The following is an 18,286-nucleotide window of genomic DNA, read 5'->3' on the forward strand; positions in this document are numbered from 1 at the left end:
TTCGTATCTGTAGTGTAAATGTAATCTTATAATTATTTAGTTTTACATTTCAAATCACTTATGTAAATTATTATTCAGTGTAATTTTTACGTGTAATTTTTACGTATTAATAATCTATTCATAGATAAAATATAAAATACTGGAAGAGATAATACGAGAATAGTTTAAATTTTTGACTAGTAAGGAATTTTTCAGTGTTGCCAAGCCTTACGTCTCATTTCATTTCACGTTGATTGGCGGCATTTCCTTCACGTGTTACGAAGTTTATAGGATTACTCGTTTATGCAAACGTAAGGTAATCAGTTTTTAGTAATTAAATTATAATATCAGTTTTTATGCGTTTTATAATTAAGAATTATAGCATGAATCTTAAAGATAACATTTATTGAAAAGTTTTTATTATTGATTTTAAACGAGAAAATATATATATATAATTATATTTTATTACCGTTGTAGTAATTGATCTTTTATTGAAAATTATTAGCTATAAGAATGATATTTTTAATTTACTGCAGCTGGTTATAGACATGTCTTCAAATAAAGTGATCTTGGTAACTGGTGGCACTGGATTGGTGGGCAGGGCCATACATAGAGTAATTCAAGAAGAGAAAAAACCAGATGAAACGTGGATATTTATCTCTTCTAAAGACGCAGATTTAATGTAAGTTGATTATCCTTTACTCAAATATCATTTGACATTCACCTAACTAAATGACATTTTCAAAAATTTTCATTTTGCTAGCAATTTTATCAAGATTATCAAAGTTCTATAATCAAATAAAAATTTAGGTTAATGTTACCTATGGTTCCAAGATGGCGGCTCGTCTGATTCCAGCAAGGAAACAGCGGAGATGCACGTTCTAACCTAACCTAACCTATTCTAATAATTTTGTTGGTAATAATTATGGTAATTTATTAGATAGGTTAGGTTAGGTTAGAGGTTAGGTTAGAATGTGCCTCCCACTGTTTCCTTACTGGAATTAGAGACAAGCCGCCATCGCTACCTAAGGTAACATTAACCAGGACAACAGAGAATATTTGGGATAAATTACAGAATTAAAGTTTTCAGTGTATATAAATTTTTAAAAATTCTAATAGAAGATGTGGAAAACTGTGTAGTTGTTTGAAAAATAAATATTTAAATAATACAAAGTAAAACATTATAAATAAAAGTCACAAACCTTATTGTGCTTTGCACTTAGTTATGAAAACTGTTACTAACATTTTTGGTCCACATTTAGGACCTTCGTCAGGTAGAACTCCCTAAAAATCAGAGTTCTGCCTGAGGAAGGTCCTAGGGTGGATTATTTGTTAGTGACATAAGTCTTCACAACTAAGTGCAAAGCAGAATAAGGTTTGCTTTATTTATAGTAATTAATGCTTTAATGTTAGAAGATTACTTTATTAGTAAAACACTATACAAATTTTGTTCTAAAACAAATTATATAAGTCTTAAAATGTTCTTTTATTTAAATGAAATAAAAATTTGATACTTTAGTACTTGAAAATTACTTTAAGTAATGATTTTGATTTATATTAATTGCATTTTATCATATAGATCTCCTTCTAGTGTGTGAATTGTATTGAGATAATTGTTTGAGTAAAGTATTTTTCAGTATTTTTGTTGATAATTCAAACTGTTTTATTTCAATATTTTGGTAGTTTTGTCGATTAGGTCATTTTATTTCTGCAGTCTGATAAGTTGTAAATATGAAAATTTAATAATTATTAGCGAGGTTGAGGCCAAAGTTTTAAATGCGAAAATGTGTACGTCGGACGTTCAGCACTGCTTTCGTGTAAGCCTAGAAGTTTGACAATGGCATTTGGAATGTCGAGCATGATTCTACTGACTTTCCAAACACCATTGTCAAACTTCTAGGCTTATAGGAAAGCGGCGTTGAATGTCTGACGTACATGTGTTTGCATTGAAAACTTTGGCCTCAACCTTGCTATTAATATATTATGAATAATGAATACCTGATTTATATTTTAATTTTAATATGTCCTTATTTTTACTAAATCACTTCAAAATACCTTTTACTGCTCAAGCAATAAAACAGTACAAAACAGAAAAGAAAATGCATGAAAGTTTGATTGAATTGATTTTTTTTGATTCAGGTACATTATATGCTTAGATTTTTAAACAATACTAAATGGTAAATTAATTCTCAGTACAGAAAGGAATTAACTTTTTCAACTCATATTACCGTTACATAAAATTTAATAAAAATAAAGATTTTATTTAATATTAGGTGCATGCAGAATATAGCTCCATTTTTGATATTTCTTGTTATTTTAAATTAATTTTTATATTTTTTTTATTCATGTACTGTTTATATCTAGCAGATAGAATATAAATATGTTATTATACTGCTGTTATATATAAGTCCATTTTTTATGAGATTATTTTTTTTTATTTCAGGTGCATGTAATAAATATAGGTGCTTGATTTTACATCAAGCATCTATATTTATTACATGCACTTGGTATTTTCATAATTGAGTTCGTTTATTCTAGTGCTATAAATTAATAAGAATTAAAATGAATTATCAGTTATATGCTGTTGAGAGTTATTGTTAATATTTCCTTAACACAGAAGATTTCATAGAATTTATAACATCACTTTTTAATATTTGTTTCTTTTAGTGATGCACTGAATATTCAGCATTATTTTCTATCTGGGTATATTTTATATTTGGATGAATACTAAACACATGTATTAGATATTTGTAACAAATATTTCCTTATAACCAAACTTTTTGACCAAATAATGTCATTTTAATCTGGGGAGAGAAAAGGGAGAAAAAATACAAGATAAAATGCAAAATAGACTGAAAAAACATTTAAAATTCGAGATATTTAAAGATATTGTTATTTCTTCTTTTCTGAAATAAATATAACTTCAACAAATGGTCTTGAATAACTATTATTTTATTAATAATCACAATTCGAAAATGATAAATTATAATAATGAAACATTAATACTTCTGCATTCATAAGAAGTGAGTTTGTTGGTTGTCATAAACACTTCCAGCTTCACCAAACATACCAAATGTTCATTAAAGACACCACATTATAGGATTGCCAAAAAAAACACAAAACTATGGAGAGATTTAATTTTTTTTTCCTTCCAAATAAAAACATTTATAACCTTTTATTGAACAGTAGATGCTGCTCTCTACTTTATTCTAAGGCTTATTCTAAACCTTCTGATTCAGCAGTTCTAAATAGATCAGCTGATATTTGGCTGAATATTCTGTATTTGATAGTGAGAAAGGCAAGAATGATTGGTCAAAAACCCTTCTTTGATCCATCCCTAATTTCTTTATTATAGAAATATATCATACTTTATATTTATGTTTATAAATTTTTAATTAAAAATAGTACAGTAGACCCCCTATAACACAGTAGATATGTTCTGTGTTATATGAATTCTGTGTTGTATGAGTCACTTAGATTTTACAAATACATGAGCCATTCACAGCCCGGCACTTGTGCAGTTTAGGGGGTACGGCTGTTTGAAAGGTTTTCTTCCATAAAATTAATTGATTCTAGACTAATTTGACTTGAACATTTCCAAAACACATATAATTTTTTGGGAATAATCCATATAAACTATGCTATAAACAAAAAATTGTAGGAATACTTACCAAGTGTGCACCATTTGAAGACGCCATTGCTTAAGCTTGTTTTTGTTGCAGAGCGACTCATCGAATGGCGGACATGTTTCCTGATAAGTTATCTTTCTGTGAAAAATTCTCTGAACTTTGGAGACATCATTAATAGAAATATTATTTTTATGGCCATTGAATAATAAATGTTTTTTAGTAGGTCTGCTGCTCGTTTTAACTCAAGGGTTTGTGCAATGTCCACTATTTGTCCAGATTTGACCAATCCTGTCGAGACATGAGTCAGCCATGACAATCTGTCTCGTTCTTTTACCGTGTTATACGAGCCTCTTTTAGCGTGTTATATAAACACGATCACAATTTTTCTGCTGTGTTATATGAACCTGTGTTACAGGGGGGTCTACTGTATTCTGTTACTAGTATTTAGTCATTCTGAAAATTTTATAATAATGTAGATGAATATGCAAGTAGTACATATGTTGATTAATAAATTAAGTAGTTTATATTTCCCAAATAATCATTGTTGTTATAAAAAAAGATATATAAAAAATATGGTATATTTTTTATATTTTTAATAGCTTTTACCTTTTTTCTGCTATGTTATAATCAGTCAAAAGAAATTTAACATGCAATTCTTAACTATTAGCATTTGATATTCAAAGTTTATTCAACAGTTAATAACATTTAGATATGAAGCGAGAGCACTTTGAAACATTTTGCAAATGAAAAAAATTTCTAGGGTCAATAAATAGGGCACATGATTTTATTATATAATGCAATATGTAATTCTGTAAGTGTATATAATTCTTTAAATTAGAATTTAAATGTCAATCTTTAATTGTAAAATTTGTTTTTTTATCAATATATTTGTTTCTTTCAATATTGAAAATGGTCTAATATTTGTTTCAGGAATAAGGATCAAACTAAAGGTCTCTTCAGAAGATACAAACCAACTCATGTCATTCATTTAGCAGCCATGGTTGGCGGATTGTTTCGCAATTTGAAATATAATTTAGACTTTTTGGTAAATATTATTTTAATTAACATGTTAAAAAATTCTTTTTGTTAACTGAGTTATTTCTTTTAATATTAGAGGAATAATATATTGATTAATGATAACATTCTTCATACTTGTTTCGAAACTGGAGTTGAAAAGGTTGTTTCCTGCTTATCAACTTGTATATTTCCAGATAAAACTACATATCCAATAGATGAAACTATGGTATGAATTTTATATTTTTGTGTATTTGCATTTATTTATAAAATGTTTCAAATAATTTAATCTGTTTTGTTTTTAAAATAGTCTTTAATATATTTAAAAACAAAAATGCCGGAAGGGTTTTTTTAGATGCCCAAAATCATTTATTTGATTAACATTTTGCAATTCAATTATCTCAAGATCACTTCAGATCACTTCAAAACAAAATTGAACATTTCTAAATACAAATTCGGTTACTTAAATATTCTTAAATGGATCAAATAGCAGGACACAAATATATTTTATATATTTAGAAATACTTGATTTTGCTTTGTTTTATTATATTTATTTGAAAAAGAGAGAGTGATAATAAATTTTAGCTGAGAATCTGTGTCTTATTATAACCAGTTTAGTAACATTATTGGTAAGAGAAAATTGGTGTTATATCAGTTTGTCTAAAACAACAATATTTAAATAATGAAAAATAAATATTTTTATTGATTTATGGTTCTAAGGAGATTGCTTCATTTATCAAGATTTTTCCATTCCAAAAAGATTTCAGTGCTTCTATGTGAACTCATCCAAAGTATATGAATATAGATAAACATTAAAAATGACAAATGAAATTTAGGATAAACATTCTATAGAACTACTAAAAATTTAAAAAAATTATTCTAGAGAAAAATATTGTATAAAAGTTTGAATAAACATTTCTGAAGCAGAACAAACACTTCACATATCATGTTTTTGAGTTGTTGTAAAAATAATTAGTACACTAGTTAGTAGTTAGTTAAATAATAGTTATACTTTCATTAAAGCATTATCATAAAAACATAAAAATTGTATACATAAAATATGCAGATCTTATAATTATATGGGATTAAATGTATTTTATAATAATTAGATTAAAATCTGCAAGTTCTTGCGAAAATGTAAATGAAATATATCTGGATGACTACATTAAACAACCCAAAACCTGATATATACATACATAGCCAAACGATCAACCTTAATACTAGGGCTATAAATCTGTAAATTAGTGAATTTATAGCCTGAGTATTAAAGGCAATCGTTTGGCTATGTATCTGTATATCTGGATGATTTTAGAGTTTTTCTTCCCTTTTTGAAAAGCGTTCAATTTATCTAATTTTTAAAATATCACTTCTGAGTTAAGAACAATTAATTATAAATAAATGTAATTACGAATACCATAAATAAATGTCTTAAAAAGTTTGAAGTGTATGTATGATTACTTAGAATCTGTAAACTTTTAGAATATCAAACTGAACAATCATATTATCAAATATATGAATGATAAAGGCTGATAAATTATTTGAACTATCTTTATAAAATAATGAATTTGTTAATGATTTTTTTTATGAAATTCAGATTCACAATGGGCCACCCCACCCATCTAATTTTGGTTATTCTTATGCAAAAAGAATGATTGATATACAGAATCATGCATATAACATTCAACATGGTTGTAAATTTACAGCTGTGATCCCTACAAATGTTTTTGGTCCTCATGATAATTTCAATCTTGAGGATGGACATGTACTCCCAGGATTGATACACAAAACATTTTTGGCAAAAAGTAAGAAAACAAGTTTTTTTTATTGTATTAATATGTCGTTAATAATAATAATAATAATTTTTAGTGAAACAAGAACCATTGATTGTATGGGGAACTGGCAATCCTCTACGTCAGTTTATTTATTCGTATGATTTGGCAAGACTTATAATATGGGTTTTACGAGAATACGAGGAAGTAGAACCTATAATATTATCTGGTAAGAAGCATTCTGGTACATACATTTTTATATTATTTTATTTCTGATATTATAATTATAAACTGTGAATAATAATAATCATGTTAATGATATTTACTTATATAATTAAATCTGTAGGCAACCTACTATTTCTTTGGAACTTATTATTATTTATTTAAATGAATAATAGAAATAGAATGTTGATAGGAAAACTTAAATCTTGTTTTAAGGCATTCTTTTGAGATAGAATTTCATTGCTTTTAACATCTATTTATGATTAAATATTTATTTGTGTATCATAACATTTTATTAATAAAATATTTGGAAAGAGTACAAACGATGACTGAATTTACTCTACATTAGCTACTACTGTTCTAATAGGAATTTATATTTGTTTATAAAACCTAACCATAAGATAATACAAAATAATAAGATGTAACTTTTTATTAATATTTTTGTTTCTTTTTTATATAACGTAGCATTGGTCAAAATTACTAATATACAGTCAGACCTCAGGTTTCAAATGGTTTGCTTTTTGAACAATTTGGGTTAGGAACATTTTGAATGTGATATTTGCCCCAGTTGCTGAACAGGCTACTCTGCAGAGCCTGCCACCAATGGTCAATTCCCTACACTTCTTGATTTAAAGAGAGCTGATTTGACCAATCAACAACAGGACTACTGGTTCAGATGTTAGTGGCACTGAGATTGCCTTGCTTCATGTAATGAATCATCAATGATGATGCTATTTAAATTACATTTCACATGCTGGAAAGATACTATTTCTGTTTTCTGGTACACACCACCGTTGATTTTAAATCAAATTAATGAATCTCAATGAACATGGTTTTCATTAAAGTAATATAAATGGCATTCAAGAATTTGTGTTTGAACATACTTCAGTTAAATTAAATGACAAAAATTTATTAATACTTCAAACACTGTAAGACTGGAATAAAGTAAAACACATAAACTTCTGAACCTTATAAATGAAATTCCAGCATAGTTTAATGCAGACAAAATACAAATGTTTTCAATCTACATTGGAGATTGTCTTCAGGTTAATGTGTTTCAAAATGGAATGTGAGGAAAGAAACATTTTAAAATTATTTGTAAACTTAAATACATAAAAATTGCACAAGTGTATATAATGTGATACAAAATAACATAAATTCTGTAATACATAATAAAATATAAGTATAAACAAGAATATATGAAATGTTATTTAAAAACATTTTTTTTTTTTTTTTATTGACTGTCTTGGTATAAAAATTGCTAGGCATTAGATAATTGTTTTTCATCCTTAAAATTGATGTAAAACTCCTCCTTTCAGATTTGAATATCTCGAGAGCTTCTAGTGTCCTCATTTGATTGTCATGCTTACTTATATCATTGTATAAAGGACACTTTGTCTAGATAGGCTTGAATGTCATTGTCCATGGCATACCTGGCTAGGATGGTGTTATATTTTCTTTATCAATATGATATCTGTGTTCTGCAAGCCTTATTTTAAGTGATTGTGTGGTGGCACCAATGTACTCAAGATCACACTTGAATCTATTGTCTCTGAACAGAATCCTATAAACTCCTGGTACCCTAAGCATGTCGGTATTGTATCTTCTGTTTCTGAGGATATCATAGATAGGGGGAACATGTTTATAAGTTAATCTATCACCCTTCTTACAAGCAGTTTCTTTATATAAGCTTATGTTGTGGTTTTAATCTAGAATGATGCGGCACATGTAGTGAGTGCTCCCAATCTGTGATATATTGTTAATGGGTGTCAAATTCGGGCAGGCAAAGAACTCCAGGAATTTTTTATAAGAGAGTACCCCTGTTGGAATCTGTATTAGCTAATTGATGAATAAGGTGTTTATGGTAACCATGTTTTATAGCTATATCCTCCAGATATTTTAGTTCTTTTAGTTACAGTTTTTTTTTTTTTTTTTTTTTTTTGCATTATTTATTAATACTATGTACCCAGTTAATTAAACAAAATAATAATTAAAACTAGTGTTTAATTTTATTTTTATTTTTGGTATAATTAATTAATTAATTTTAAATTAAAATTGAAATCAAACCTATTGAAACAATATTTCATAAAGCACTTGCTGTTGGTCCTGATTGATTTGGTCATATTTCATGCAGGCAGTCAGGGTTGAGTCTCTATTTATAGCACTTCTTTGTAAAGTGTTTCAGTTTTGGTTGACAATGATGGAACATTTTGCTTTTAATTGTCGGAACATAGTGACGACTAATACATGACTTCGTGCATTCCTTGTCAACAAAATAACTCTGGAATGAGTTGTCCGATCTTGATGAAATTTTCTTGGACGACTCACCATCACTCAAGGATAAACTGATTAAAATTTCAACTTTCAAAAATGATGTGTTTTTGTAGAACTGGAGATAGGGGTTTTTCTGCAGTGTGGATCATTTTTAAGAGTTGAAATTTTAATCAGTTCATCCTTGAGTGATGGTGAGTCGTCGTAGAAAATTTCATCAAGATCAGACAACTCATTCTAGAGTTATAATGTTGACAAGGATGCATGAAGTCAAGTGTTAGTCGCTTCCTGCACGCACGTGTAGAAGTGTCTTCTAGTGGTCAGAAAATATGACAAGCATTAAAACAGTAATTTTGAAAAGTAAATGTTATCGCTAACTAGATACACAATAAATATAAAGAATCTTTATAGAATAATAAGTTTAAAAAAGTTTCTTTTTTTCACTTATTATTCTATAACATGGAGCAGCAGTGATCAATATTGATGGCCTTACGATCCATTCTCTCCTTCGTCTTCCTATCATTAGTATGAAATCTTGATCTCTAAATGAAGAAGCTGCACAGAGATTGCAGATTGAGATGAAGTTGCTCAAATTCATCATCATCGATGAAATGTCAATGATTGGTGCAAGAATGCTTTACATGATCGAGAGAAGATTGAGGGAGATAAACCCTGAGAAAGATGAGCCATTTGGTGGATTCTTTATTTATTTGTTTGGTGATTTTCGTCAGCTTCCTCCTGTTAAAGATACTCCTCTCTACTCGAGTGTTTTTTACAATGTATTGTAATGTCCCAACAAGGTAGGGACCTTGTTGAGACATTACATTACATTCCCATTTGATTCTTTTGAGAAGTTCATTGAACTTAGTAATTCTCATAGACAAAATAGCACAGATAGTTCCTTCACAGAAGTCTTACAACATCTAGCTTCGGGTGATTCCTCTGATACGGATCTGAACATTCTAACGACAAGAAATCGAGCCTGTTTATCCAGAGATGAACTTGACCAGTTCCAAACGAGAGTAGAGCTATATCCAACAAACGAGCAAGTTAAACAGAGCAATGAAGGCTACTTGCAGTCAACTGGATGCCTCTTGCTTATATAGCATCTGAAAACACTCCAGATATTGCCCTGCCTTCGTCCAAAGATGACTCAGCTCTTGGTCTCTCCAAGTATTTGTATCTCTCAGTTAATGCCAGAATCATGCTGAGAGTCAACTTATGGGTGCAAAGAGGTCTCGTCAATGGTTCACTAGGAACTATACACTACATTATATATGCTCCAAATGCTCGTCCTCCAGCTCTTCCTCTGTTTATTTTAGTGGAATTCGATAGCTATCAAGGACCTTTCATCTATTGTAATTTGTTTCCAATAATCCGCATAATACACTCTTCAAACGATGGCAGTATATTGCGATCTCATAGACAGTTTCCCCTTACTTTAGCATACTCGATGATTATACATAAATCACTGGGATTAACTCTTCCAAAAATCAAAATAGATATAGGGGAAAAAAGAGACAGCTATCGGTCTTACCTATGTTACATTGAGTCGAGTGAAAAAAATAACTGACTCGGCATTTTTAAAGAGTTACAATAAAGATTGCTTCGAGTCAATCTGTAAGTTCGAGGCCCATAGTGATAGATAGAATTTAATGAAACGTTGGCATAGCAATTAATTAATGGCTTATTCTGACCTTATATTTGTACCTTTAAATGATCCAATAGAAATCAAATATATTGTTGAGAACGAACGATTCTGTGTTTCTTTTTTCCCTCATAATCTAGAAAATAAAGGTGCAAGCAGCTTCGTTCCGACTATACGCTGATGCAGCATTACTTAACTAGTATATAAATAGAATAAATACAGGTATAGATAAAATAATAATATATATATATTCTATTGCCTTTTATAGGAATTTTAATGCATGAAATACATTTAGCTAAAAAGGTAAAAAATGGTTTTGTTTTGGGGTTGGAAACAGATTAATCCATTTTACATAGTTTCTTATGGGAAAATTTATTTTGGTTTTAAAACAAATCGGTTTTCGAACAACTGTTAGGAACAAATTAAGTTTGAAACCCAAGGTTTGACTGTATATTGGGTTTTGAATTGTTGACTATAATTTTAATCTATTTTAGCTTTTACACAGCTTTTAATTTTGGAATCTTATTTGTTTAATATATTTTTATTCAGTTTTGTAATTTATTTAATGTATATTTTTCAGTGGATGAAGAAGATGAAATAAGTATCAAGTCAGCAGCAATGATGGTAGCAGAAGCATTTAATTTTACTGATGAAATTGTTGTATCCTTTCATAAGGTCTAACATAATTATATAATTTAACTAGACTTGAGTGTTTTAAATTCCCTTGCGTAACAGTGAGTTCATATCTCTGAAAAAACTTTTCGGAGAAAAATAAAAATTTTAAGTGAAGCCAGATTATCATAAATATACATATATAAACATAAAGCCTGACGATTTATATTAAAGCCAAATGATTATCAGATTAAATCTGACTACGTTACTGCTACTGATAATCATATGGCTTCAATTATAATAAATATAATTTTTATGTTTTTATTAATGATCAATAATACAATTTTATTAATATTAATAAACTGTTTATATTTTATTTAATAATATAAGCAGTTATATCCACAACAACATATGGCATTAAATGTTTTTACCGTGTTCCTTCAAATACTGTGTGTATACTTCAAATATACATTGAAAAAATGTGAAGGTCAAGGATTTACAATTAATGTTCACTATTACCTTTGTTCTGGCAAATGTACCAAAATGCACTTTCAGTCTGTCTTGAGACTAGAGGTCTCCATTATCTGACTCTCTTGTTAAGGTTCAGAAACACAAGACATAGACACAGTACCGTGATACATTGCAGCAGTTGCCACATCGGTTCATTTGTTGTAGTTAGTGATGTAACGAATATTCGGTTACTACCCAGTATTCGGTCTATTTTTCGCTATTCGGCCAAATACCGAATACCTAAAAACAGGAGTAAGAAATAACAAAAACACAAGTATATATATATAAATGGTTTGCTGTATATTAGCTAATATGACGATTTTAGTCTCTGTAATCCAAATTCTTGGTAGACAAATCTCACAGCAATTTAAAACTTATTGGCAAATTAAATTTATTTTGTAAAGACTACATCAAATGCATTTCGGGCTGGTGTAATATCTTCCAGTCTTTCTTCAGTGAATAACCATTGGTGGTAGTTACAATGATATTTCCATAGGTAAGGGTGGTAAACTTTGCACACATTTATAGGAATCAAATTTAAGAAACTTTTCACACACGTGTATAATAAACATACTAAAACCTCCCATCATTAAAACAATTTTTTGACAAACAATTGTATAGATAATTCTAAAGCACTACAAATTTTTGACATCATTAACATCAGTATACCACAATCAACACTTCACAACAGTATCACTTGATTACTGTTGTGAAGTGTTGATTGTGGTATACTGATGTTAATGATGTCAAAAATTTGTAGTGCTTTAGAATTATCTATACAATTGTTTGTCAAAAAATTGTTTTAATGATGGGAGGTTTTAGTATGTTTATTATACACGTGTGTGAAAAGTTTCTTAAATTTGATTCCTATAAATGTGTGCAAAGTTTACCACCCTTACCTATGGAAATATCATTGTAACTACCACCAACGGTTATTCACTGAAGAGGGACTGGAAGATATTACACCAGCCCGAAATGCATTTGATGTAGTCTTTACAAAATAAATTTAATTTGCCAATAAGTTTTAAATTGCTGTGAGATTTGTCTACCAAGAATTTGGATTACAGAGACTAAAATCGTCATATTAAACAAAAACACAGTAAATTAATCATTTTGGAAACTTTTATTAATGCTAAACATTAAATTATAATTATTAACGTTAATAAGAAATAGCGTCTAACTCTAGTAAATTATTTCGTAATTAAATAATAATATAGCCTTTATCTAGCTTGATATCTTATGGCATTGATGGCATGTAGGTTAGAACGTATCGGGCATTAGTGTTATTGTTTAGTTAATTATGTTATATTCGTATTCTTGTATATTTTAATCTTTTTTACGATATTTTAAAATGATTTACGAAACGTTTTATTGAAACTTATCATATTTAATGAAATAATTATTTATTTCTAGAAGATGAGTAACTACTATATAATTTATTTTATATATAAAGCAAAGAATGGGCATTTCTCATTATATGCAAAAGATAACATTTGAAATCATGTTAATTTTAAAAATATTGACAAAAACAATAGCAACAAAATATCACAAAACTTCACAAATAGAAACCCCCCAATAATATACTTGAACTGTTTCACATCTGGGAAGAAACTAGACCATATGTCCCCACTAAAGTATATATCCTTAGGGTACTATTCAGTCTACAAATACGTAGTAAAAATAAAATTTTACTGCTTAATTAAAGAGTTAAAAAGATCGATTGCAAATAAAATAACTTATAAGTTATAACTTACATCTAAATACCAACAACTGCTGAATCATATCGGGCTATTTACAGCTATTACATAAATTATAAACCAATTTGGCACTAGAGGTAGACGTTAGGCTCAATCTCATATTAACTTTAATAATTATAATTTAATTAATACATTTAAATAATTTAGACCTACTGGAAGAAAAAATCGGTGACATCGGGCCAATAGAGAGCAGGGTGCGCGATCCTTGCATAATGAGGTTTGCGCGCTAATTTTTATATGTGCGTTAATCAAGCCGAATAGTTTGGCCGAATATTCGGTATTCGGCTGAGGCTGAATATACTATTTGTTACATCACTAGTTGTAGTGTACATGATGCTTGTAAAGTGAATTTGGCTGTTTTTTCTCAATCTCAGTTAGCTGGATTTCTTGTTATCTATTTTTGTTTTAAATGGTTTGGTGTAGATGTAAGATTTTCCATTTTCTTGCTGACAAAACTAGTAGAGATAAATGGCTTCAGTATTGCAGGAATAAGTGGAAACAGCTGAGAAATTGAGGTTATGTTAGGTTAGTGGATCAAATAATGTTAAAAATATTGCAAACACTTCATAAATTTATAACTTTTATAATGTAATATAATTGAATCTTTTAGATACATTTTGAGGAGTCACAATTTGAAGTTAAAAGAGCAGACGAGAGAAAATTATTGCTGCTGATACACAAAAATAAATGTGTATGTTTGTAAATATGTCATCCCTTTGTTTTAAATTATATTTTTAGTTATTATATTTATAAATTTTAAATCTGTGGGTAAAACTTTTCCATAATGTTCATCTTAAACTGAATGATAAAAATATGTTTTATAAGTAAGTTTGTAAGTAAAATCTAGCCATGTACAGTACTATAATGTCCAAAATCTTCACAAAAAAATTGATAAAAAGGATGGAAAACTGCATCGGGTAAGTAGAGGGTCTGTTTACCAGATGCAGTTTTTCATCTGAAAAATAGAATACATCTTTGTACTGTAATCTGTTCACCTTAACTAGGAGTTTGAGATTTTGATTTTCAAAATAAAATATATCCTTGTATTGCAGTGGTTAATATCATTCATCTTTTTCAATTTTGAAATAGAATACAGTGTGACCATGCGCGAAGGGCTCCCTATGCTTCAGCACCACTCGACTGAAGGGTCAACATTGTGTTGGCAATGACTACGATGACAAATTTGCCAGGACTGATATCACTGTGATTTTCGGACAGACACAGAAACAGTTATTTTCATTTTTCACGAGTGGTCGTGTATGTAAGTGCTTGGGCTAGGGAGGGAGATGGTCTGAGACAACTAGAAGTGCACACCACTACGAATTTAACAATTAATAATAATAAAGTATGTGTAATTTATTTACACATACTTTTTACAAATGTATATAGAAGTTTGTTAAAACACTCAGCTGATGCTAGTTATATAAAACATGTAGGGGAAAAGGTAACCCTTATTGTTAAGATTGTTGGTCCCTGACTGCAAGAAAGAGAGTTTACAATTGTACATGCATCAGTCAATACCTTAGTTTAGTTGAAGTGGTCCCCTTTCAGAATCGCAGAATCGGTTATCGCTGTACTCCTGGTCTGTAAGGTTGTTTGAAAGAAGCTTTGATGAATCGAAAAGGATGGAAGTCTTTTGATGTCTTGAGAAGGGCAGAAGATGGGCAATGGCTTCAGCAGTACCCAAAAAGGATGGGCTTAATACCAGTCTACAGAGGATGAACCATCGGTGATGGCAAATTTCCTTGCATCATCAGACCCGTACTTTTACTCTGGGAGTCCTTCCGTTACTGTCCTTGCCCTTTTTTGGTACTATTTAGTTCTATGGTCCAATGGCGATTTTTCTGTTAGTTTCCAGTGGCACATTTGATGTGTCACCTTAAACAAGGAAACAAGTCTGTGGGAAAAGTTATAATCATATCTTTTATGATTTTTTTCTTTCGAAAAAATTTGTTTTTAAGTTCAGGCTCTCACCATAGTATCTTTGTACTGTAGTAACTGTAAGTTTTGACTAAAGAAGTTTGAGTTTTTCAATACTTTAATACTGTTTGTAATTACAGTATTAAAGCATAGTTCTTGGATCAGTACCAATTTGTAGACCGTGTTGTGGTGAAATTTGTCTTGTGAGAGGTTGTATAACAACATAATGTGACTTATTAAACAGAATAAATCTGTTTAAAATTTTTGTCTACAAACAATATATAAGTATGATTTCAAAGTAAAACAATTGAAATTAAAGTTTTCAATCATTTAAATTAATATTTTATAATAATTAAGAATGATGTAATATATTAGAAATTAGATAATTTAAATGAATAATTATGCTGCTTAATAATCATTTTATTATAAAATAAACAACAGAATAATTGAAGTTGACATTTTTATTTGTTGGTATTGCCTACTGTTTAATAAATTTTTATAGATAATTATTTTTATAGTGAATTAAATAAGTATAAGTTAAGTTTATATGCATAGAATCATTTAGGAACTTTCTTATTATCTTTTGTTAACACTTTTGAATATTTACTGTAACTAATAAAACTTTATAAAAATGCTTGCTTTGAGTGCCAGTTTGCAGTTTGTGTATTGTAAAAATGCATGTGAATATAGAAGAATAAATATATACTTATTTTAACAAGTATATACAAATTTCTTTAATTTTCCATTTCAAAACTAAATAAATTTATCCTTGTGTCCTTGTATTGTATTACATCAACCATTAACATAACTTTTTATTTTTAAATCTGTATAGTTAAAGCCTTGAAGTAAATGTTGGAATAACCTTTAAATGAAAAGACACTATTTGATATTACATAAGGAATTTCATGGCTTAAACTTGAAGGAATGTACCTTTTGTTCAGCACCAGATCCAATAGGTGTGAGGCCCGATTGAATTTTTTTTTGCGGGGCCCCTCAAACTTTAAATAACAAAATTAATTAACTGTTAATTTCGTTATTGAAATATGTTGTTTTATTTTTAATAATAATATACCTAGATATTTATTTTTGTAACATGTACTATTTTTAAATATATAAATTTTGACGTGATGCGGGGCCCCTTCAAGCGCGGGGCCCGATTGGCACCAATCGCTCTAATCGCCTAAAATCCGGCTCTGCTTTTGTTGCATGTACAGAGCATCAAATCTATACCATAGGCATGGAACTAAGGAACCGAAATGGTGATTCCATAAGGATCATTGGTGTTCTGACCTTTGTGTTTATAGACCTTGTTCTTGTCTCTTTTTCATTCAGTTGATGCTGCGTGGGTCCAGTTAATTTTATTAAAAATTTTTACTTTGGCTTTTTCCTTTTTCTGGGGCCCTTATAAAACTTGAGTTCTAGAAGCTTTGCACTCACGGCACCCTGATGGCTGTCCCTGCAAAAAATATAAATCATTTCATTCCAAGATTTAACATAAAATACTATTATAACTCAAAAACCTGTCTAGCAGAAAAACAAGACTTTTTGGAAACCAATTGTAAAAGGTAACCTTAGAAAAGTGGAATTTTTCAGTTTAACAGTAGCTAAATTCTAAATTATAATTAATGCTGTAACTTGCAGGCTTAAAAGATAATAGATTTTTTTGTGATATGATTTATTTAGTCTATAATTTTTTTTTTGTTAAGCTAATACTTTCATTGTCCATGGAGTAACTTGACAATACAACATTGCTGATTCTTCTCCAGAAGAGTTAGTTAATAAAAATAATTTTTTTAAAATGGAAAATTTTGACCATTAAACAGCTTTTAATGTATTTGGGAATAAATCATTCAAGTAAAAATAATTTTATTTTCAATATTAAATAAGTACTTAACATAATAGTTTGACAGTACTAAGTCTGATGGACAATATAAGAAAACTGCCAGCAATGCCAAACTAAGGAGATACTTACCAGACTTTCAATTTACAGATATCAGGACAGGTAATATTAATATTTGCTATTTATTTCTGTAAATAAATAAATAAAAAAAATATTTTATATTTTGACTAAAATTAATTTTTTACAGCAATCAGTGAAACTGTAGAATGGTTTATAGCCAATTATGACCAAGCAAGAAAATAAAATATACATCAGAAATTATATGTTTTGTTTCTGAGGAACTGTAAAAGTATTTTTTGTTTAATTCTGCAATTTATTGAATGGCCTTTTCAGATCTTAAGTTTGATTATTTTGTATTTTCTCACCATTTTGTAATATCATCAAATATTGTAATATTCTGAAAATCTACGTTTGGAAATATCAGAGCTTAATATTATTATTATAGTGATAAATTATTTAAAATATGAGATGAAATATTAAATTTTGCACATTTTTTATAACCTATTGTTTTGTCACTTGTATGGTTTGTTATTGAATGTCAAATCTGTAATACTGAGTACAGAGCTTAATTTTCACAAGTTCATTACAAAAGCTTTAAGAATATTAGCAATTTTTATATAATATACATATATACACACAACTATACAAATTAATATTAAAGCAAGGTTTGTTTGATGTACAAGTAATAACAATGTAATGTAATATGCACTTTACAACATAAATGCATTTGCAACATCAGAATTTCTGATATCACTTGACTATTTTTGATATTTAGAATAGAAAAGTCTGTCATTATAAATATGGATATGTAAGATTTTATGTGATTAACAATAGAAATTGATTTATTATACAAAAAATTTTTTAAAAGATTCCTTAAGACAATACATACAAATGTATCTTTATTCCAATCCAGTCCTTTCAAATGCACATTTGCGGAATTAGATTGTTAATTCCTCAAATGTGCGTTTGAAAGGACTGGATTGGAGTAAAGACACGTTTGTATGTATTGTCTTAAGGAATCTTTTTAAAGATTTTTTTATATAATTTAAGTCCTG

At 28.9% G+C, this 18,286-nt stretch overlaps 1 protein-coding gene across 2 annotated transcripts; it reads left to right on the top strand.

The window, feature by feature from the left end:
• The first annotated feature begins 217 nt into the window (after positions 1-217).
• Gmer (GDP-L-fucose synthase-like protein) lies at positions 218-17,735 on the top strand. 2 transcript variants are annotated; one of them, XM_067266919.1, is made up of 9 exons: positions 218-295; positions 516-661; positions 4,539-4,653; positions 4,723-4,851; positions 6,217-6,424; positions 6,489-6,620; positions 11,113-11,192; positions 17,234-17,333; positions 17,419-17,735. In XM_067266919.1, the coding sequence occupies exons 2-9, from the start codon at positions 528-530 to the stop codon at positions 17,472-17,474; spliced, it is 954 nt and encodes a 317-aa protein (XP_067123020.1). In that variant the 5' UTR covers positions 218-295; positions 516-527; the 3' UTR covers positions 17,475-17,735. The 2 variants fall into 2 exon arrangements, with proteins under 2 accessions (XP_067123020.1, XP_067123021.1); XM_067266920.1 differs by having other exon boundaries at positions 218-290.
• The last annotated feature ends 551 nt before the right edge of the window (positions 17,736-18,286 follow it).

Source organism: Centruroides vittatus, unplaced genomic scaffold (genome assembly GCF_030686945.1).
Source record: "Centruroides vittatus isolate TY-2023 unplaced genomic scaffold, ASM3068694v2 contig_290, whole genome shotgun sequence".
Classification (NCBI taxonomy): domain Eukaryota; kingdom Metazoa; phylum Arthropoda; class Arachnida; order Scorpiones; family Buthidae; genus Centruroides; species Centruroides vittatus.